Raw genomic sequence first — 24,215 nt, forward strand, 5'->3', positions numbered from 1 at the left:
GGAGGGAAGCGCCGCCGGCGCGGCGGGAGCGTCTCGGCGTCGGCGCGGCTCCGCTTCCCTCCGCGGGCGCGGTGTGTGGGCTCTCTCCGCCTCTTGGCTCCGGAACGCGGGGCCGAGATCTCCGGCGCTTCGAAAAGCTGCGAGCCGCAGCAGCGCCTGCCTCGGCCCGGGCAGACGGGCGGGCACGGCGCGCCCGGCAGGCAGCTGCTCCGGGGCAGCGGGTGGGCGACCGCTGCGCTGCGGAGGCCCCGAGGGAGGATTTGCATCATCCTCGTTAGCCCTCGGGGACGGGGGACGGAGCCAGGAGGGCTCCCGCACTGAGGTGGCACAGCCCTCGCCCTCCCGAGCGCAGAAAACCCTCGGGGTTTAGTAACCCGCCCAGAGCAGGTTAAGAGGCCCAGCGTACCTGCGGGCCCTTGGCCAAAGGCAACGTTTGAACTGAAATTTAGTGTACTAATCTGAAAATATCACAGGAAACTCCTCTTTATAACCTTTGAAATACTCCACAGATAAAACCCAACAGTGCTAGAAGCATTCTTACTCTATAAGCTAATGAGAATGAAGAGCTGAACTGCAAGTCTGCGATTTGTGCCCGTTCCCAAATCTTTGGTCACTTCTACAGATCTGAATATGGAAACGTGTCTATCCGGATTACAAAACAGGGCTCAACACAGCATACTCCTGTGCAAATGTTAAAATATGAGTTAAACGCATCAGGCAAAACTTGGGACATTGCTTCTATAGGGTTTGAACAGACCTACAGTAACAAAACAGGAAAAATAAACATGACACCCTTGGTGCGAAACATAGCTACCACTAGAAAATGTAACATTTAAGGACAGTATACTTTACAGGGAAAAAACAAGTATTTTCCCAGGAAATTACTCTATTTAGATATATTTTGTGAGGAAATTTCAACACTGACAACTTTATTTTGATCTAACAGGAAAGGTAAAAAAAAAAAAATTATTCTAATTTACATACTACTTTACTGGGCACATTCTCTGCATGAAAAACATAAGAATGTATGTGGTGGTTTATAGGGACAGAAATCTGATGACTATTTTTAAACAAAACTTCATGGCTTAGTAATCAGATCAGGAAGTATAGGCTGTAATAGGTAAGTTGCATGTAAATAAATGACTTAATTCACAACTCTCTTCTCTGTTTTGGAAGAGCTGTGTGACCAGCAGGATGAATATAATCTACTTTGTATGTAAAAACAAACATATTTGCTTCTTCCCCCCACAAAAATATCTCCAAAATCATGTGGAAAGGTTAAGTTACTTGGGGAAGACTGAAGACCAGCATAAACTGGCAATTTCTTTTACATTATACAGTTTATGTTACAGAATATGTATACGATAGAGTAGTAAAATAAGGACACAACATCTTTATTTTTAGGATGAGATTTTAAAAATATTAAGCATGTGGATAGTATAATGTGTAGGTTTTGCTCATTTTAAGGAATATACACAAGTTGTTGCTTGTGTGTATGTAATGGAAATAGACACAAATTGTTTCTTTTTTGTCTTTAGCTCATTTTAACAGATGCACTATGTTTATTAAAATGGAACAGGGAAAACAGTTCTGTCACTTGCAATATATTTAAGTTGCTAGTTTCTACAATTTCACCCCAAATATTATATTTATAGAAATCATTCTTTTATAATTATTACTTCTTTACTGAAAGATTTGCCAATAATGCACAGGTAGAGTTATGATTCTATCACTGCTCCCTGATATGACTGGGTTTACAACCTGACTCTCTTCCAGCGTGCGCTTTTATCATCATCTTAGTTCCTGCAGTTCCCATTTCTTGTTTCCGTATTTGTAAACCAGCTATACAGCAGATTTTACATCTTACTTTTCTCCACTGCTTTAAGTAAAGAAAAAGAAAAAAATACTTTCCAAATAATTTTAATCCTCAAGGGAAAGATCATACAATGTATTTTATTTCAACAGTATAAAAAAGCTTTCTATTGTTAAAAAATTTGGTAGTAGCAAAAGAAATTCGATTTGTCACATTTACATTCTACAATTTGTAGATACCTTTAGATTAGCAGGGATACAGGCCACATAACCAATAATTGCAGCAGAAGATAAAATTTTCTCAGAATTTTCTTCTGAATATTTGTTCTTCCAGAGATTCAGTGCAGATACCTGAATGTCTATTTTACAGTTCATTTTATCTCGGCTAATGGTTCTTTTATTATTTTGGTCAATCAGTGAAGACGTTCTAATTTAGCCTGTAGTGATTTAAAATTCCCAACAGTAGTCTGCACCATTAGTGTTGGGCTCATAGACTGAAGTTCAACCAGGTAGCAACTAACAGCATCCAAGCAAACATTTGTGAATCGTCGCCTGTAAAGAAAATACAGAATAATAAGAAGCTCTTTTTTGTTTCTGTATATTAGAATTCATCTGAAAATAGAAATGAGCAAAGCTTGAATTTTAATGAAATAAAGTATCAGCAACACATCTGTCAGCTACTTCCATATTTACCTGTTTATTAGAAAATTAAAATTTTTAAATCTAATGCTTGTGACTGAGATATAATGGGAAAACTAGATGAATCATTATTATTCATCTGATATTTAATATAAGTGATAATTAAAACAAGGTAGAGTAATAGCAAAGCAGTGAAATATTTAGTTGACAAATTATTAAGTCAATGATGTCTAATAGAGAAGTTAAAGTTCCCCTTTATTTTAAAGATTTAAATCAGGTAGCCATGAAAAATGAAAACAGAAAGATGTAAATGGTATATTTCAATAGAGATTTTCTTTGTATGTTCTCAATAAAATCACAAAAATGTAGGGCCAGAAAAGATAGGAAAACATTGCCAACTTCTTTTCCCCTTTTCTGAGATAGAATAGCTCTGACTGAAGTTTGTCTATTTGCAAAAAAATGGAAATTAGAAATTCCGTAACTTGTCAAAGTATGTAGCTATTCTCTTAGCTAAAATTTTTTTCTAATACCAAACCTAAGTTGCTTCTTGTTGCAGATTAAGCTGATTTTTAGTCCTGGAGAGCAATTCACCACCAAACTCCTAAAAACAAATTGAGAATATCTATCTCCACATTTAGTCTTCTCTTCTAGAATATCCAGTGCTTCTAGCCTGTCTTTTCTAAATGTCTGATTCTCATTTTCCCCGGAGTCCCTCAAGGTTGTCTCTACTGCTCCTGAAAGTATGTCACCAAAAATTGACAAAACACTCAGTTTCCTGTCAATCTTCAGTGGAGAAAGTTATCGTTAATGTCTTACAGTGTTCCTGATAATATAACCCAACACAATAGAAAAGCATATCTGAAAAGTTTTACAAAATATGAACTAGCTATGTATTAGATTTAGTGTATCTAGAACTGAAGTTGCTTACAGAGAGGACTCACTGACTATTCATGCTTATCTCAAGACCAGGCTTCAAGGGAACTCATTTTTACTGCTTACCATGGGACCTCTTACTCAAAATGAAACACTGGAGTTGATAAAAAGTTTCTGTCAACTGGTGTTAGATTGAGAAGTCTCAATAATCACTGCTTGGAAAGAAATCTTAAATTCACTCAAAAGAAAAGAAAACTTTGAGGGTTGCTGAAGTGCACTACTTTAGAATACTTTTATATGTTTTACAGTACGCTTCGTTAGGATCTAGTTACCTCTCAAAGTGAAGTACTCTGCTTGGATCATGTACATATCCTGATAATAATACATGAATACATTCTAAAAGGTGTAAAGGCTTTTTTATTCTGTTCCAATACGGGTCCTAAAAACAAACAAACAAACAAACAAAACAGAGATATTCCAACAGATTTAGGGGATACATATTGAGGAGATAATTCAGAAATGTACATGGTATTGACCGTCGCATACAAATTGTATGCAATTACTTGTTCATTCTAACAAGAATTTAATAGAAGTGGGAATTCTAACTTACTATATATTTATACATCAGTTTTGAGTACTAAAAGATAAATGAATTCAGCTCCATTTTCCACTGCCTAATAGTCTCTCAGGTAATAGACTTTGCAAAAAGTTCTGAATACACATTGTAAAGAATCTGGATGGGAAAAAAAGTCAAATCTTCGTCATACCAAAAAGTATAAAATATGAATTCTTATTCTTCATGCTAATTGCATCAATAGATTAGAAGATGCAGTAATTTAACAATTTTTATCATAAATAGGAGGATTTGCTGTTCCTTCTGACGTATAACAATTCCTGCTTAATCCTAACTKTAATGAAAGGGAAGAAATCAGCTTTAGGTTAAATAATAGGATCACCAAAATTTAAAACATTTTCCATATATTTTAGGATTAAAGTGAATAAATCAACAGAAGAAAAAGCAGTGTTAAAGATTCAAAGCAAAGACTCTTGAGTCTTTGATTAAAAAAAAAAGAAAAAAAAAGTCAATGAAAGCTATGAAGTTGATACTTTGACATATTGCACTGCTCATTATTTTAAGTCTCCTGCCAAATTAAGACTTGGATGGTAGTTGCAAATAAAATTTTATTTTAGAGCTATTTTCCTTACCCGTGCTTTAAACAACTGGTCATATACTTCAAGCAGCCTTGGCAATGGCACTCCTATTTCCTGCATGGTGTATGTTACAAAGCCTACATCCCAGTTCAAAGTGCAAACTTGCTGCTCCAGAAACTGCACTATAAAATCTGGAGGAAAAGAGAAAGACAGGCATAAAGAAAAGTAGCTGGCAGTGATTTACTAGCCCCAAGTTTGATTTGTGTCTTCCACACTGTTGGTACCTTTCACCTTTGAAGCAGATACAACAGTTTTCAGGTAACAGTTACCCCCAATTTGTGGGGAGGAAAGGGTATGTAAAATGTAGCTACCTCCAAAAGTGGTTTTAAATTATTAGCAATTTATGACAGATTACTCAGACTGAGCACTCAACACTTCTTCTAAGCCACCTCATGCTTTAAGAATCCACCTCTGCAGATAGCAGATAATTCAGTAGGCAGACAGAAGATGAAGGTGGTTGCCTACAGTCTTGTTACATGTAGGCATAAAAATGCATTGTTACTTTGTACTTTATTACACACATGCATTACTACTTTCTAAACTGTAGTCTGCATAGCTGTCCAAAAGCAACCATTGCTGCCTTCTAAACTTCATTTACTTGCCATCTGGATGAAAAATTGTAAGCTCTGGATAAGTGCCTAGAAAAATTCTAGGAAAAATTGCACCTATAAAAACCATAATGGTTTTGTAGACTTTTTTCTCCCCCAACCTCCCTGTCTTCAGTCCCTTGTCAAAGTCACTGTAATTATGAGCAAATATCATAATGCTTTTGTTCTTAATTTCTTAGACAAAAAGGAAAAGCCGCTCTCAGGAATAACTTTCTTACTACTGATGATGGTTAAAATAATTTATACTCAAGCTACAGTGAAAAATTTAACAAATAACTGAAGTAATTATGTATCACAAGCACTGGAGGAAATAAAATTATCAATAGTCTTTCCTTAGATAGAAGATAAAGACTGAAACACTTCTTAGGTTGGAACCTTTTAAATGCAGCTCAAAAACCAAGACCCATTCATATAATGTACATACTTATTCACTATACAGTGCTAAATCACTTGCCTAAAGGAAAATAACGAGGTGTGCCAGCATATATCTTTCCGAGTAACACCATCTTTAGACTAAGTGCTTGCATTCTGTCAGCAGGATTCAGAGACACGCTGTCACTTAACTCTGAAAGAGAAATCATAAAGAAGAGAGAATTTCAGAAAAAACGTTATACACAATTACACATTGTGTTATTTACATTTGTCACTAGCACCTTAAGAAAATCTTATGCTACTCTGTTAACGCAAAGTCATCATATGGAAGTGAAAATGTTTTTCTCTCTGATAGGAATGCACATATATTCACAGCTTTAAGTTCTGTGCAAGGCTACTAAAACAAACACATGAGCTGCAAATCACACTACCACAGAGCTTATCCCTCAAATCACTATCACCGTTGCTTGCACACTGTCAGCCTCCAGCACAAAGCCAGAAAAAACTAAGAAAAGAGAATGAATTACCCACTCATGGTAAAGGGTGAGGCAGACTAGCAGAGCTAAGTGCTTGTAGAGCTGTGCCCAGTAGTTCCTGTTCTCTGTAGGCGGATAAAAACCTTAAGTTTCTGCTGTTGTCAAGCTGGCCACATTACAAAAAATGTTAAAATTCCCTAAAGACCCTTAGTCTTTGTCAAGATAGATTTAACACAATAGAATTTCCTAATACATGCTCTAACATATATGTACAAATAATACACTTTTCTGACCTTTAGGCACCAAAGCCAATAACATAAACATTAATGAAATAATAGTTAACCAAATTTACCAATTTATTACAGAATTTCAAGAAAACATACATCCCATTTGGCTAGAATAACAGTAGCACAATACAATCAGTCTCAAAAGCCTTAAATATATCATTTTCTTATCCTTACAGTTTGAATTCTTTTAGTCCGTTAAGACCTACCTTTTTCGATGATTTCTTGCCAGAGAGTTTGCACCAAGATAGGATCAGAATGGCCTGCACAGTGTATAATTGCAAGCTTACACTCAGAGAGCTTAAAAGGATCAGCAAATTCTCCATACAGCTGAAAGAAAAGTGACTAGGTTTGACATTTCATGACAGGTAGAAAGGAAATTTTTAAAAATAAATTTTATTTTGTAGGGTATCTAGCAGACTAAAGGTGCAATGTAGGTAATTGTTGTCAAATACTACGTGAAAATCATTTTTATTGAATATGTTTTGTTTCACATCTCAAATACGATGTTATATGAACTTCTAATCAAGACTGGCAATTTTCTAACACAATATGCCAATAAATCACAAAAGCTAGCCATTAACTTCATGAAGATGATAAACACATGGAAGAAATCAAAATACTAAAGAAAGAATGAACATCAAAGAACAGAGAAAGACAGTCTAGGGTAACATGCAGACATTCTGAGACCAGGAATGATGAACTGTCTATTACTTGTTCTAATAAAAACAAAGATCATTCTTTGCAAAGTTTCCCTCTCCAGCCTCCAAACATGTGATAACTTCATATTTATTTCAGATAAATTCCTAACCAGACCTTGGTTATATCCATCAGCTCTGCATCAAGCTGGGAAATTGCTTCTTGCACCGAAGAATGATGGGAATACTGACGCTGTAATGTTTCTTGTATTTGAAGCTGAATCCTTGCAACCTTGTTTAAAACAACATTTTCAAGATGTTAAAATCAAAGCTTAAAAATATATACAAAATTAATTTCAACATAATTAAATGTAGAAAAGTTACTTTATTAAACCTCAGAGTCTCTTCTCAACTGCATAATTTGACCACCTTAGGAAGAAGGCACAGAAGACTGTTTCTCAAGAATTTGTAATAAAGATGCCACGTTCCAATGAAACTAAGCAAATATACTTGTATTGCAGATTAGATAAATATTTTCTCTTACTTCCATTTTCTCTTCTAGTTCATGTAAGAATTCACCATCTGCAGCTATAGMGCATATGGCAGTGGAACTCTTGGCACTCAAAATGGCACGTGCAATGTATTCAAGACGCTGCTGAAGAGAAATTTCTGTGCTGCAGAAGAAATATTTGAAGTATAAAATGGGTACCTTGTATAATTATTTGATGGTTAGTCATACTCTAACTTAACCATGGGAATTAGCATTCATGACTTCTGATTCTACTGAATGATGCAAGACATTACCCAAACCATGTAACCCTTCTTTGTACAGGCCCAATTCTAATATATTTCTCAACTTGCTGCTCTGCAGTTACACTATTGTATCATTAAAAATTCTATGCAAGAAATGACCACTTAATATTCTGTAGTTATATTAGCTTGCAATATATTTCCTGTTGTATAATACATAAAATAGACACTTCATTTTTTCAGTAATTCCCTAGATTAACAGCAAACATGCTGTATTCATTTAAAAATCTTTTAGGAAATGTTCTTGGGCATTGGCCATTTCTTGTCCTTGGTCTTTATCCTTGTCTTTTCTTAAAAATATCTATACAGCAGGTTTTAATTTTATTTTTCCATTACCTCAATATGAGCAATAAATAACACGATCCATACCTATGCAGGTCAGCCAATTTAGCCAAGACTCTGGCTGCATTACTAAAATTTCTGTTCTTTTCAAAGTATCTCCACAGTAAATCCATATAACGGACTTTGTTTTGGTCAATCTTAGTCATCCGCACAAGGTAGGGTTCCAAAAAGGGAGCAGTCACCTGCAAAGGTTGCAAAAACAACATTTATATTCTTGCTCTCTCCTCCTTTTAAAGCAACAGCATTTTTACAATTAACTCTTCTATCCCAATGGAAGCATCCAAGAAATTATTTCCTTGAATAGACATGACCTCACCTGTAGCAGTTTGTCAGCCAAATCAACTTGTATCAACCAGTTGTAAAGTGCAATACTAAACAGTTCATCTGTTGAATGTTGAGCCAGCTTTAGCATTTGTTCAAACTAAGGGAAGAAAAGCCCAAAGCTGTTACTCCAGAAATGGTCACATTTCACAGATAGCTCACTGCTCTCATTTTTGAGCTACCAAACACTGAATATGTATATGGCGATATTTATGTTCACATAATATTTGCATGTTATTTGCATATAATCATTTTTAATGAACACTCCTTACATATAGAAATCAATTTATGCCAAATCTTGACTTTTATCGACTTTGTCAAACTATTCTTTTTTAATAATAAATTCACAGCCCTCAAATCACAACATTTTCTGGAGTGCAGTCATATATATATATATATATATATTTTTTTTTTTCCCCAAGTTTCTTACATGATGTCCTGCTTCTTCATTGCTTAACATGTTGGGGTCAGAGGATAGCAGTGGAGGACCTGGCTTTTTGGGTACACTGGGAGACTGAGGAGCAGCTTTACTCTGATTCACTAACTCCTGAAGGGTGTCAGTGATACACTTGTAGCTGTTTAGTCTGCAAATAGTGCAAAAAGAAAATAAAAGCCTCACAATTTACATTGCAACCATGTATGAAATACTTTTGTCAAACTCTATTATTGTATGCATTTTGAAACATAAGTACTGAATTAAAAATACATAAATCATTGTTAGCTAGTTGATACTATTTAGTTTGTTCTGGATCATTTTTCTAACAAACACTTCTTAAGCATGACATGTAATTCAATACTTATCAAATTATTTTTTCTTTCCATTTATTTGAGGGGGTTTAATTGTTTGTGGGAAATTTTCTTCTTGCTGAGTTTGTTTACAAATTTAAACTGATTCCATCTCTGTAATGTTCACATCATAATGTTTTCTGCATCTGTGGTTCTAACATCAGTTTATGCTTTGTTCCAAATGAAGTTGGTGCAGTATTAACAATAATCAACGACTGCACATTGGGGAAAAGCATGTGGACTACTTTTCAGTTTCTTTAAGTAATACTAACAAGGCATTCTGAAAACTTGCCTCTCTTGAAAAGCTTGGAGCCCAACAACATCCTCTTCTGGTTCTCCATTTTTGTAGAAATGCAGGCCAAGACCTTGGGGATCTTTCTTCTCAGCAGCAGTAAGAGAGAGTTCTACTACTCCCTCATAGAAACGCACTAGAAATAAAAACATGGTCATTATTGTATTAAATCTATAACAAAATGGCACGTGACATCAAATACTTCCCATGTTAACAGCCAAGGAAAACGAACATTAGTTCCTCTAGTCTCTATCTTATGAAGATTTATACCTGTGTCTAGCCTGTAGGGTTAAGTCTGAAGTTACATACTTGAAGAACACAGGCTGAAATCTTAACTCATGCAACATTTATATCTACAGTTAAAACATGCATTAGCTTCCTCTATCCAAAACAGTGACTTAGAACCATCAAACAGCATGCTTGGCATAAAATCTCATTCAAAAGAGCACAGTCATCTACTACTCTGCTTGCACACAGCTCAAGTGTTTTGCTAAATACATTTTTACCACATATCTGAAAAAATGGAGACTACACAGAATAAAGGGGATCAGAATAGCTCTATACAGAAAAAATGCTTTTTAATTTGCTGGTGAAATCTAGAAAGGATTTATATAAGAAGAAAATGATATTGTTATTGAGAGTAATTAAAAACTATTTATGGCAAAAGATCACTAAAAAAAAGAATTGAAAGTGAACAAAACAAAAAACAAAACAAACACAAACGAAACAAGATGGTATGAAAAGATACCACAGAACTATTTAGCAGAATACCACCACTGATAGTCTCTTACCTTGCCTGTATTGTGCACAAACATTAGCAAGGTCTAACTGATTGCTAATCTTCTGGTACTCCTTAAGTGACTCTTTTAGCATCTTCTCTTTTTCCACTTTGCTTTGTGCCTGTCGAGACCGCTGAAGAAGTTCATTTGCCTATAGACAAACATCAGGAAATAGAGATCGTTCACATGAATGCAGCACTAACAGATCACAAATACTGCTGGCATAAGAACTCATCATCTCACAAACTTCAAAGCTGAAAAACACAAACATCATCATCTCAAAACATTTGATCTTGTCATTTGATAATATCATGTTTTCAGCAGAAAGAGTGTACAAGCACAGTAGAGAGAAGGGCTTTCTAGTTTGGATTCTTGTGAAGACAAGTCTTAAACAACCAATTGCTGCACATTTGTCTTTTCCCTGTTCTCCCCTCACCTTTTATCAAATTTATCTGAACATTTTCAAAAAGTAAAGATCTTGTAGACGATTATGTTCCTACAGATTCCATGCAAACAGGCAATGGGTAGAAAACAAAAGACCATGCTGATGAAAGGCTGTACTGAGATCACATTTTATCAATGTCAGGCAGATGCGTTGTTTTATTAGACATCACATTGGAGATAGATTCTTTATAAACACTCCAAACCACTGCAAAAGCCATAAATCAGAGCTCACATCATCTTCAGAATTAATCAACTACAAGATACAAATATGTAGCAGACCAGCCTTTGTTAGTTCTCATGCCCATGAGACCCCTTGAACATAGCGATTTACAAGCTGCCCAAGTTATCTCATCTGAATGTATTCTAATGCTGCACTTTGTCACTGTAAAACCTGCAGGTGCTCTTACCTTGGAACAGACAGCATCATCAGTGCTATAGAGAAGAGGACAAATATCTTGCAAATGGGCACTGATGCCATCCACAGCAGCGTTATCTTTAATATAACAGTTTATGAGGGAAGCAATGAGTGCTCCAGTCAACTCTCGGTCTCTAATTACCAAGTCCTTGAAAGCAGTAATCTTTAGATGTTCTTGAAGTTCCTAAGGACAGAAAAAATCAGTTTACTGAAGTTGTTGCTTTATTGGGAAAGTTAAAAATATTACAGCAGTAAAGTTAACTGTGTAAATTAAACTTACAAAATGTCAGTGACTGAAACACAAAGCACAGAAATACATTACTTTAAATACATGTTAAATAGCGAAATGAAAATACTAGAGAACAACCTGTCAGTTAAGGCACTAGACCCTGGGATACCAAACGCCAGTGGGAACTCTATACAACATCCTCTGTGGCCTTCTCTAGGTGTCACTTTTGCTCCTGTTCTTTATATATAAAAATGGGATTAGTATTTTCTCCCTATTTCACAGGGTACTGTCAGGATGAATACATTAAATACTATGACATACTAATTGCATAATAATAGGAACCATCTCAGTACGGTTACATATGAACACAAGACAGATATGGAAAAAGAGTGGATTTAAAAGAAGTTTATCGTATAAAGCACTCTTCTGCTTTTTTATGTTATGTTACATTGACGGTTATTCATGTTTTCTAAACTATTAGGATAATATTAGTTCACATGGAGTTGCCTGTAGTGTTTACGGATGACCAGCACCTTAGCACAAAAATATTACAGAAGCCCTACAGCTACTGCAATGAAAGGAAAAGGTTCTATTCATTTAGTTCACTATTGTCCAACACAACAGAAAGGCTGCCTGTGCTAGAAATTCCCTGAAGTGAGGATGTGAAGAGATCCAACTTCTGTGCATTTATGAAGAATTGCTCTTTCTAGCAACAAAGAATACAGCTTTTTAAATAATCATTTCTCCTCTCTTCTAGCACAAAATGCTGGATATTCAAATGTACAGATTCTTCCAGGACTGACCGCTAATCCAGCGCTAGCGGAGAGTACACAGTAGTAGCACCCATAGTTCCATAAATTTCCTTTCTGACATTTTGGGCCCCTGCTTATGCAAAAGTGCAAGGATTCAAAGTCTCTGTGCTACCCTATTGCTACAAACAATATGGTAAAGAGCAGATTGCTCTAGGCTGGATGACATTCTTCTGTTCTTATCAGTATGCACTTTGCAGAACGGGCTCAAAATGATACAAAACACAGTGGTTTATAAAACAAATTCATTTTTAGCTGTCAGTAAGATTAAATCCATCATTAGTAACATTTCCCATTTGCTAAAATTGAGTGACAAGATCAACACTAYATTTTAGACTCTTTTAAAAATAAATATATGCAATCTGAGGAAAAAAAAAAACTGTATGCAATTTAAAATTTGTAATACACTTCTCAATAAATTGAACTAATGCCCCCTAGAAAATACCTAAGCAGCAAAAGAAATTCAGACCTGTTAAATACGAGCAAACATAAAACAGATGGTTCATATCGTACCTTCTGAAGTTCACCTACAACAACATTGAACTGGTGCTCACACAGCAATTTCCACAATGCTAACGCCTGGCAAGTTTTGCGAACAAGCTGCTGGATGCCTTGAAGGGAGGTCTTCTCAGTTAGTTGTGCCTCAGCTGGAAAAGCAAATACATTGCCAATAACTAACTATGTTCTACATAATGTTAATTATTGTTATACGTAAGTTGATGACAACTTGTCTGAGATTTTACAAAAACATTTTTATTTTTTAATGATTTATTTTCTCCTCTACTCTTGAATAGTGCTGTCTGTCTCTCTTTGGAGGAATCTGCCATGTTAGCTTTTCCCCAAAAGAATTCCATGTAACACAGAAGCAACCCTTTCTGAAAAAGAAATATGGCTTCACGTGAGCATATTTAATTTACATAATTAGACTTAAATTTTGACTAAAGGCTTGCATTTATCATGAATATTTATTATAAATGTATTTGTTATAAATACAGAATAAATAAAAACAAACACATGTTCCCTCTCTGTTTGATTACTTGTGTCTGCTTTTAGAAAGAGCAGTTCTAACCCCATTTTTGGTCACTTTCTACACTTTAAAAGACTGGAATACTCTTCTCTCTAGATTTGAGTTTTCATTTCATACTTCATCTCCAGTACAGTTACAAGTAAATAACTTCTTCAAATCAGTGTCACTGCAGAAACAGTGATCCTGACAGAATAGTATGAAAGAAAAAGATGTTAGCAGTTTATAGTGCTCTTTCTGAAGAACTAATTTCTGAGTATTGGCAAATGCCAAATTTGCAGTATTTAGGGTTTTTAATCAGAAAAGTGAGGGTATTCAACATCCGGATCACTATTCCCTGACACCTCCTGTTCAAAGGTACTAGCATACCATGAAATTTCCGCTGAAGTTCTTGTTGCACTTGCTGAGAACTTCCACCATCAGGTCGCATAAAACCCAGGAGCCTCTGCTGAAGATTTGCTGGTGTGCTGAAACTGTAATTCCAAAATAGAGAGAGATAGTAATATGATTAAAAATATTGAATATTTTAAAGATGAAGTCTAATAGCTCAGTTTTAGTAGTCAAATAGTTCAAGCTGGAGATCATACACAGCTCACAACTCAGTGACCACAAATACACACAGGTCTATTTTTCAAAAGACGGACATTAAACATCATTTCTAAATTTAACACAATCAATAATACCTTGGATTTCCAAGGGCTCCTACTGTAGCAAACTGTGCATTTCTATCCAGAAATTCTTGTAAACCTTTTAGTTCTTGTAGTATACATTCCAGCACATGGGATGGAACGCTGCTTTCCACCTACAACAGAAAACAACTTCTTCATAGAAAGGTTACAAATTTAAGGTAAAATCACCAGAAAGAAAAAAGCAAAAAGGGCACTACAAATAAATGGCTTAATAGTAATAATATCACTAGAACACCACTTTGATTATTCAAAGCCCATTGGGGAAGGGACCTTAAACACATGTAGTCCTCTGAAGATACATGGTGATATCAGAATAGAGCACTTTCTTTTGACCCTCTGATAACCAAATCACTTATGTTTCACTACTTCCAGCTCAAGAGCACAATAAGGATTGAGCATGGTTAACACACAGAGCATAACTGTCAGAGACTTCCAGAGTTTTCCAGAGTTACTTTACAACATGAGAAGGAAAGCTTAGCTAAAAGTTACTTTGCATTGCTGAAATTACTCACTTCAGGATTCGACTAATATCCAAACTCAGAAGACATTTTGTTCAGATCACAGGTAAAAGTGAAACGCATATATGTTAGTCAGGAAGATGCTGGAAAATTATTTGCTGTCCTTATAAAACTTCAATGTTTATCCTAATCCACCAAAGCATTTTTGGCTTTGACAGGAGTGGGTATGTAGAAATGAAGGATCAGTACCATCACTAAACACTGAAAAAATTAACCATTGCCAACTGATAACATAGATATTAAATTACAGTTAGATTTCTTAGAAATAACATTCAAAATAACTTAAAAAGATTTCATGACCTAGAACTACTCCTTGATTAAGTTAAGAATGCAGCACTTAAATACAATCAAGAAAACATTCAAATTGTGATTATGGGTTTTTTCCTTATCAGTTTATTATTGGGAAAAGTAGTGTAACAGGGCTTGAGGGAGATACTGTGGAGAAATTAAAAAACAAACCCAACATTTTTTACTTACTGCAACAACTTCTCTATTGCCACTTTTGAAAACTCTCTCCACAACTATGCTGCCATCCCAAATATTTCTGCAACATAAAACAGTACTGTGTTAAAAGTCAAATAAACTAAGTGACTATTTTTGCAAGTCTTTTACATACAATTTCTTAGGAAAAATTAGCAATGTTTTTAACTTTAGGATCTCTAACATAAGGATTTATTTTGGACAAAAATTAGTCATTCAAAAAACCAACATAAACATTAGCATGACATATTTCTGAATGGCACGGGTATAGAATATTAACAAAATTTCAAATTTAGAGCTTTAGTCAAATCATACTTTATGTTCTCAAATATTGTATATATGAGTCAATATTAACCTCCCAACATAGGCACACAAATGTCAAAACAAGTATTTATTTTCCAGTCAGCATACAGAGTCAACCAGCATACACATAACCCTGTTCTCGACTGGAAGTCTAGTAACACATGGCCCAAGAGCAAAGTGTCAGATCTTCTTTAGTCTGACTTCATTGCTCTGACCCGAACATTTTATTCAAAGCTTCTTAGCTGAAATGCCTTTTAAGACAGGGGTTTGACCCTGTAAGTCCTTCTTCAGTTATGTTTCAACTTTGAATAGGAATTGGAAACAAAGAACTTGCTATAGGACTGAAATATAAAAAAGCAGTTTTTAAGAGCTGTGTACACCTAATTACAGGATCAATTTTTAAGTAACTTTCCTATCCTATTCACAGGATGTAATATTAGCAGAGTTGTAAAGAAAACGTATTATCATCAACAGGAACTTCATTAACGCAGAAGAAAGGAAATATACTTTATTACTCGATTTCAAGCATTATTAAGACAGAATTCACAGAAAAGCTATGAAGCAAATTGAGCGATGTAATTCCTTTGTATATGTACAACTCACCCTATAATCCGGGCAAAGTATATGCAGATGCCATTGTGCCTTCCAGAAAATACTATCTCTGGACCCATCATACCACTAACGGATGTACCAGGATGAGACATGGAATTCCCAGAAGGAAACACGGGGGTTGACATGCTAGGAGGTTGTAAACCTAGGATAATGGAAGGCAAATATTACTCTGATTATTTTGGATATAACTAAAAAAGCCTATATGAAAAAATTCTCCATTCCTCTAGCAGAGGAAAAGTAGTAGTTACCTTGTCCAGGTGTTGTCAAAAAACTAGGATTAGGATATGGACTATCAATAGTCAAGGGGGAACCTAAAAGGAAAGAAAAAAAAATGTAAGCTTGTTTTAAAAAAGAAAAAAAAGACCCAAACACCACAACCCCCCAAATCCTTGTGCAAAAGCAGCAAAGTTGTCAAATCATGTACTTTAAAGTTAAAAAAAAAAAAAAAAAAAAAAAAAAAAAAAAAAAAAAAAAAAAAAAAAAAAAAAAAAAAAAAAAAAAAAAAACAGCATTTAGTAACTATACAGGAACCTTCTGCAAATCCATTCCAGTAACTTTTAATTATAGTTAAATAGCACATTGCACTCATTTCTGCAGAACCCAACATACTTTAGGTGAAACAAATAAATATAATTCAACAGCCGTTATTAAGCATTTTCTTTCATTCGGTGTTTACATGTTATTTACTGCATGCCTACCAATTCCTAAACTGAATATAATACTGTCCACGTTTTTTTTTGTCTTCTGATTCCTTTTTTCTAATATTGACACCTGCTCCCAAAGCACTTAGTTTTTAGTGACTTCGATGTTTTTAAAGAATACTGCTTTTAGCTTTAAAATATTTGATTGAAAGAAACTTGTATTACTACTCTCATTTTCACATGGGGCAATTGGACACACATTACACCAACACTGCTAACTTGCACTGTTCGGTCTGAGACATCTAGAGCTTATTTTTCCCCAAGTGAATCCAGAACAGAACTGTATGACTTCAGATTCAGCTGTGAATATTCAGCCCTTCTGTAAAGTAAGACTCCAAAATATGAGAAACACATGTGATGATCTACAAAAACGTCCATGTGCCTTATTCAGCAACATGTAGGACTACATATCATGAAAAGGGCAGGAAAACTGCCATTCCGAAAAACTGGCTTGTATAAAAGAATCAGTCCTTGCCTTATTCACTACAGTTCTTTCAAACTTCTTTTTATTCACCGAGCTGTAAGTTCTGCAAACTCCTTCACTAAACAATCCCAAATAACTCCCAAAGCATTATCCTTGTGCCAAGCAAAGCACAGCCTGGCAGAAAAGCAGCATGCAAATGCATGGTTAGACTTCAACAGTAAATACATATGAGCAGACTAAGTTCAAGGTGCCTGGCCTTACAATGCTAACGTTATTGTAACGTAACTTCACATGCAAACTTTCAAGGTGTTTTAAACAAATTCTAAACATTCTATCAGATAGCACCATTCTGACCCACCACACGGGTCATCCAAAGTATCAGAACCTTAATTCCACATGACAGTTCTCTACCCTTTGAGCAAAAGGAGTAAGCAGCTGCAGAACGGTGCCATCTTCTACACGGGCCTGTCACTGAAGCAGAATGGAAACATGCACTTTGATACTTGGTTTCAAAGATGCATACATAATACCAAAGGAAATTAGGGGAAAATACTTTTACTTCTAAAAGGAGTCAACTCTAGTGATTACAGACCTTTCTATCATTTCCCCCACATCTTTCGCTCTCATTCTGCTCCTACCACCTGTTATGTCCACAGCTGCTCTCCTCCCTGACTCCTGCTTAGGTTCACACTCTGATGCCTTGCCTCAGCTCCTGCTCACATTGCTATTACCCCATACGATAAGGCTTTCCAAGTGAAGCCACTGATGCATCAAAAATAGCTACTCTTCTTAGTGCTTTTAACATTAGTTAAGAATTCCTAAAAAGAGAGGCAACTGCTTTTTTTCCAAGACGTCATCCTAGTTCAGTTCTCTAATATGAATTTGGATGTACATTAGAAACAGTATGGAAAAAAGAATATCTTTGCATTCAAGGCAACTAAGTTTTCAACCAAGACTTATGTAAAGTTTAATGCTACATGCCAATTAAATGTAAAGAATCTTGGCAATTACCTAAATAATCCTTGATTAAAAAAAAAAAACAAAAAAACCCCCAACCAAACAAAAAACCCAGTAATTTAATCAGGGTTCCAAATTCACCATTATGAATATCTTTTTAAAAACTGGTAAGATGTATAATGAAATGAGTGATACATGTTAAGGGACAACTTCCTGAAGCAACTGTAGAAGCCTGTATAAAATCTAAGTGTATCTGGAAAATATGGAAAGGCCTCCACTTTAATCACAAGATTCTGAGGAGAAAGACTAGGTATTGTTCTAGTTTTTATGTAGCACTGAAGACTAGAGTTGAAAACGTGTGTTAGAGCTATGGCTTTTAAAGGGAGAAACGATTAAACACCAAACATTTCATTCATTTCTTGATCCAAATTCCTCTTTTTCTCAAATGAGAAATATCTGCAGAGGTATGACAATGACATTGTAAGAACTTATTTTGCTAACAGCCACACAACAAACAACTAATCTTCATAAAGTAAGAATTATAGTATTGATAAATTGTTCTCTCACTGAAGTGCCTCTGGCAGCAAGAAGTGGTTACCTTCTTCACATAATCTAAACAGATTATCTGCAACATCAAACATATTTTGAGATCATCACTCTCACTAAATCCAAAATCACCTAGTAGAAATAGAAAACTTCTGTAATTAGTAAGCCAGTGACTGAAGAAAGACCCCAAAATGGACCATTTCAAACAAAAGGACCACTGGTACTTATGAGGAGTCAATATACAATACATTTAAGGAAAAATAAAACACTAAAGCCCCTGAAATTCTTGATACTCACCAGCAGGAACAGGAGAACCCAGAATAGGTCCTACATTGCTTGGAGGAGGCAGAGCTGATGGAAATCTCATTTGTGCCTCTCCACCATACCTAAAGTTCACACACAAAAACCAAAAATTCTTCATACTTCATACACAGCCCATTTAATTTTTATGTCTTAGGGAACTAATTGCAACTCTGTGGTTCTTTGGAATGGAAAAAAAAAGCCAACATAACTTCTCAGAAATACTTATTTGTGACTGCTTGGTATTCATTTTAGCACAAGACAGAAAACAAATGGAATACATGTTAAATATAAAGCATTAACATATGCAATTTAAAAGGTAAGTTAGATAAACAACTTGTTGAAATGACTTATCAAACTAGTCTCTTTCTTTATAGATATTTTATATTCTGTGATGATACGCTCAGACTTTAAGAAGAGATTTTCCAAAATTATGCTTATATTTTAGTTTCTTTTCAAGGTTTTTCTTTACAGAAACCTAGGGAGAAGTAAACACCTGAGATGAGTCAAGCTTATCCTTCCATAGCCCACAAGTACTTTTTAACCATCTCTCTCCTACTAGCTCCTACACAAGCTAGTAATCTTCATTACATCTCCATTTGCTAACATCCGTTTCTCCAGAGTTATCACTCATGTTTTCTCCCAAATGGCCTCATTTAATAAGTTTAACAATGAGCAAGTATTCACAACTTACAGAGGAGAGTTGCCTTGACCTAACACCTAAATAAGTTTGGAAAAAAAAACAGGCAAACATAACCCTCAGTAGTTCTAGCCCAAACATATAGTCAGAGTTGTGTATTTATCCTCACTCACAATAGCTGTATTTTACAAAACACCTCTTTTTTCTCCAGGCTATATCCACTGTTAGGTGAGCCAACAAAGTCTCACAATATACCAACTTGTTTAAGACGGCTAATAAAAATACTCTACATATCTGTTCCATATGAAAGGCAGTACCTAAGATATATGGATGACAAACATATCCTCCAAAATTCCTCACTGAATTTGTGTGTGTGTGAATTTGGGGGGCAGCAGGGGGAGAAACCAGTAGCTGTGACCAAGAGCCATCAGTCCCTGAACACTAAGCCTGTATGAATATAAAAAATGCTTGGAACAATGGTGAACCCCATAAATAACAACAATATATACCCTCCCCCACACAATAAATATGAACCCTACACACTCTATATATAAAAACACACCTAACTCCACAAAATCAACCATCATCAAAACATACAGAAAAGAACACAGCACGTAACACAAGGCCCTCAAACTACTGTATTTTCCTCAGGCAAGCGTTTGTGATAGCTTCTTTCGGTCTAAGAGAGCTATTACTCAACAAGTCCAGTCTTCAATCAGCCTTAGAACTTTATTAAATTAACTATCAGAAGGAAACACCGACAAACTGATCAGCATGAAATGAAATCAGATTATAGATAAGCAACCTGGAGTATCAACTTGCCAACACATCTCTATAGCCACAGCAACGAGCAATTCTAAAACAGAAGTATTCAAATTCCAGGATCCTCCATGTATGTTTCACAGGATGTAATATACTTTAGGAAGTGATCAAATACTTTCACTGATTTCATGCATTGGTAAAAGAAAAAATAACTATAGTAAAACTCATACAGAGATTCAGAACTCACAAAGGACAAAAATACTCAGCTACGGCTGGGAGATCATTTACCACAAAACAACCAGCTCTGACCATTCCCGTGTTGATTTTCAAGGAAACCAATAAAACACCTTGAAAAGAATATCTTAAAAATAAAAATTCTTAATTTTACTGCATAACAACTACCAGGATGCAACAGAGATGATGACAATATGGCACGTAGAACTTCTCTTGCCCTTACTTATTTCACAAATTATAAACCAATTGCCTCTTTTTCAATACAATCCGAGCATGCTCCTTGACCTGCTAAGATTGGCTACTGGCTGCTGCTATTAACTATATTACCTTTCAGATTATCTGTTAAACTGAGTATTTGTTCTTGTGTTGCATTTAGCCCTAAACATTTCTGCTTTTACTTCCAATCCAAATAATGACTTGAGGATCCAAAAATTTGTTTTCTTTTTCCAAATAGAAAGTTAGAAAAAGTTGGTCTAATTAAAGATATTAACTCTGCCTTCATTCTCTGCTTCAATGAACTGGGATATAGTGATGTATAGATACAGACAAGTGAACTTAAAGCATATATATATATATATACATACATACTACATTTAGAATAAAGTTCCTCTGCACACAGAATACAAGCATCCACCAAGGTAATTAAACAGAAGTCATTACTACAGGTAGCTTCCTGTGAAAACAAGCCCTAACCAGCACAAAAGCATATTCCACCAAGTTTAGTAGTTTCTGTTCATTTTAAAACAACACTTATTCAGGCGAGTTAAACAGCCTGTGCAATTCCTTAGTGGCCATGGTGACCCTAAGATTTTAAGCTTAGTTTTCAGAACAACCTATAGATTAATTGAAACTTACCTGAAGAATGCGCGGGTAGCCCAGGCAGATACCTCTCTATCACAAGCAGCATTAGAACAGGCTAAGATAAGGCAAGTGGCACAGGCTTGGTCCTCCTAGAGAATATTATACTATTAGCATGGCAGCTTGTATCAAGTTGGTAAGAAACGTGAACAGGTTATACACACCTATAACTAAACTCATAACTGAGTACTTTTGCATCATTTTATTTAGATGGCAAGGAGATCAGGTCTTCCCAATGAAAGAGACAAAGTCAATCATAGTAAAACATCCCACTGTAGCAGGTAAAGCAGTGCAGGAAAACTTTTGATACATGATGTTTTTGCAAACTGAATAGGATTACTGGTAGAAAACAATCTCTATCACCTAATTTTGACTAAAATGTACGAAATTTCTATGGAAACATAATTTAAGACTGTTTGAATAATAATAAAAAAAATCTAAACAAGTATTGGTTTGCATACTCTAAAGGCATGTTAAAATAGCACTTAATATGTCCTATCAAAGCACAAGACAATAGATTATAGAGAACTTTCACTACATGTACAAGTCAGTACTAGTCAAATTAGAGTTGCAATCCATGATAGATACAGCTTCCTTCCTGCTTGTTATTTACACTAAATAAAAAAAAAGGACTGACTCTACACATTTGTACTGGCCTTTAAAAGTCTTTCGCAGTTGCAGAAATTTAACTTTTCAGAAAACTTTATCCTAAGAACAGCATTACACTTCTTTGTACAAAAATGAAAGAATTTCAAGAAAAATGATATTACACTTTCATTTTTAGATATCATAAAATGAGGAATCATTTCTCATTACATAAATCTTGTGTTATGCAGACTGTGCAGGAGTAAAGGCTAATACCTGAGTTGATAAATAAAATGGCAATACACATTTGTAGCTTCTTTTAAAAAAGAAAAAAGTCACTCATGCTAAAGAAAGTGATTAGGTTTCCTATAAGGCCACACAATTACTACAGATCTTCTGATTTTCATGACAACTCAAAAATTCTCACCTGGTGCAACTTGAAAAATCTTTCAATTTCTTCTCCATCTCCACCTATACTGCTAACAAGAAGATGCCGCAGCTGATCAACTGGTCTGAGTTTATGAAACATGAAGCTCCCCTAAAAGTAATAAGTAAGTCTGTATTAAAGTAGCAATGTAATACAAAAAGCAATACAAAGTTTGAATAAAGTTGTCCTTATACTGACTATATCAACAACAACTACCCCACAGACCACAATGTTAATCTTTATCATTCTCAGAGTTTTAATTTGTTACAGTACTGAAACAAAACACAGTGGTGCCTAAAGCCCAGTTCCCATTCACATAGCAAAAATTCTCCAACAAGTCCAGGAAAGGTAGGAAAAATACTGCCATGGCTAAATGGTTTCTAGAAGTTGAGATCACAGCCTAAAGTGAAGTATACAATAAAAATGTAACTTAAAGCCTTTCTCTTTGTATACTTGCTATACACCTCTCACAAATCTTCAAAAATGACTGGAAAAATCTGCTTCAAGAATTTAGGACCAGGTTCATGGTAAGATTATCAGCACTCAATCATCTTAATGCATCTTGCCTCATAACTGTCTTAACACAAAACAGCTGCCATCAAACAAATGCATACGGATGCCAGGGTTAAGTGTCTGCTCAACGTTTTGTAGTTTACAAATAATATCGCTACAAAATCAGCCTTACACAAATAAGCCCCATAATTACACAAGCCTAGAGGTACTGTTTTAAGACACTAATGACTTAAGTATTATAAATTATTTAGTGGCTAAGACAGTAACTGCCCTAAAGTATTACTAAACATAACTTACCCACTCCTCCTTTTAAATTAATTTCACTTTTTTGTTTTTTTTAAACACATACCCCTTTCAAAAAATCTTTTCTGAGATCCTTTCAGGACAAAGAAGAAATTCTTTGTTCAAATTTCAACTGTCAACAATAAATATTTGTTCAAGCCCTGTTTTCTGGATAATCTGTATCTGTTTGAATTTCACCTAATCATGAGTATAAACAAGGTTAAAAAAAAGTCTCAGATGATCCATGTAAACAAAAGTCTCTTAAGGCCAACAGAAAGGAATCAATGCACTGCACAAGAGAAACTGGCCCAATGGCTTTGAATAGATTTGCAACCAATACAGTTGTTTTCATCAGTCTTCTCCCTTATTCATTTTTATGTTCAAAATATAATCACAAAAATTTATCCATAATGAATAAACATTTAAAGGTCTGAATCAGTCTTCAGGTTTTATATTTACTCTTCTGATTTCCTGTTAAAAACCAAAAATACTCACCTGGGCTGAAAGCAGAACAAATTTCTTAGGTGGCAGCATGTGCTGTTGCACAACAACAGGGGAATCAGTTATGGGAATAATATCTTTATTTAGTGGCGTTATAATCTTCTGAATTTTAAATTCATCAATAGCAGAAAGAGCCCAGGAATGCCCATCAACACGAGTAGTCATCTGAACAAGAGAGAGATATCATCCAAAGTTTGATAACAGACATAGTAAAATATCACCTTGAACAAAATCTAATTAAACCTTAAAATTATACTGGATGAAACTATTCTTGAGACAAGAAATCTCAAAGAAAATAAGTCAGTCCTCATATTGTCTAGCAGAAGATTACCAACATATTTGCAGCTATATACATGCTGCTTCTGGGTAGCAAGGACTCAGTTTTATATCTCAGTGTAAAACAACTTGCAAGGTAGGATCTTTCAGTGCTGCCAGAATACAAACAGCAACAATCTGCCAACCACATTAGAACCAAGTCTCATCAATTTAATTAATTTATTTTTTTAAAGGAACCACAAAAAGCTGCAACTGAACCATGGGAGTTTAGACAACTTTCACAGCTGGCAGCAGTGCTCTAAATATAATTCAAGACAAGACATATGGTACTGAGGATGTTCCTGAAAACTGTGTACACTAACAAAAAGTAACTGTTCAAAAATTGGTTTCATTTTTTTGGGGAAACCTAGCTATCAGTTACTGCTAAATGCCTTAGAAAAAA

General features: G+C 35.2%; 1 protein-coding gene across 2 annotated transcripts in view; it reads right to left on the reverse strand.

The window, feature by feature from the left end:
- Positions 1-1,426: 1,426 nt before the first annotated feature.
- The window catches only part of NUP155 (nucleoporin 155), a 34,457-nt gene continuing 11,668 nt past the window's right edge, over positions 1,427-24,215 (reverse strand). For both annotated transcript variants that reach the window (XM_085326338.1, XM_085326339.1), the window contains 23 exons: positions 23,492-23,662; positions 22,202-22,312; positions 21,187-21,281; positions 18,693-18,781; positions 16,016-16,078; positions 15,759-15,909; positions 14,850-14,916; positions 13,849-13,967; positions 13,535-13,638; positions 12,655-12,788; positions 11,096-11,287; positions 10,257-10,395; positions 9,466-9,601; positions 8,818-8,971; positions 8,383-8,487; positions 8,094-8,248; positions 7,459-7,588; positions 7,093-7,206; positions 6,486-6,606; positions 5,599-5,709; positions 4,531-4,667; positions 3,657-3,763; positions 1,427-2,364 (listed from right to left, as the gene is read on the reverse strand). In XM_085326338.1, the coding sequence (XP_085182464.1) occupies positions 2,226-2,364; positions 3,657-3,763; positions 4,531-4,667; positions 5,599-5,709; positions 6,486-6,606; positions 7,093-7,206; positions 7,459-7,588; positions 8,094-8,248; positions 8,383-8,487; positions 8,818-8,971; positions 9,466-9,601; positions 10,257-10,395; positions 11,096-11,287; positions 12,655-12,788; positions 13,535-13,638; positions 13,849-13,967; positions 14,850-14,916; positions 15,759-15,909; positions 16,016-16,078; positions 18,693-18,781; positions 21,187-21,281; positions 22,202-22,312; positions 23,492-23,662 (2,844 nt within the window). In that variant the 3' untranslated portion in view covers positions 1,427-2,225. The remainder of the gene's footprint in view (positions 2,365-3,656; positions 3,764-4,530; positions 4,668-5,598; positions 5,710-6,485; positions 6,607-7,092; positions 7,207-7,458; positions 7,589-8,093; positions 8,249-8,382; positions 8,488-8,817; positions 8,972-9,465; positions 9,602-10,256; positions 10,396-11,095; positions 11,288-12,654; positions 12,789-13,534; positions 13,639-13,848; positions 13,968-14,849; positions 14,917-15,758; positions 15,910-16,015; positions 16,079-18,692; positions 18,782-21,186; positions 21,282-22,201; positions 22,313-23,491; positions 23,663-24,215) is intronic.

Source organism: Rhea americana, unplaced genomic scaffold (assembly GCF_003343005.1).
Source record: "Rhea americana isolate MKP2758 unplaced genomic scaffold, rheAme1 scaffold_13, whole genome shotgun sequence".
NCBI lineage: Eukaryota > Metazoa > Chordata > Aves > Rheiformes > Rheidae > Rhea > Rhea americana.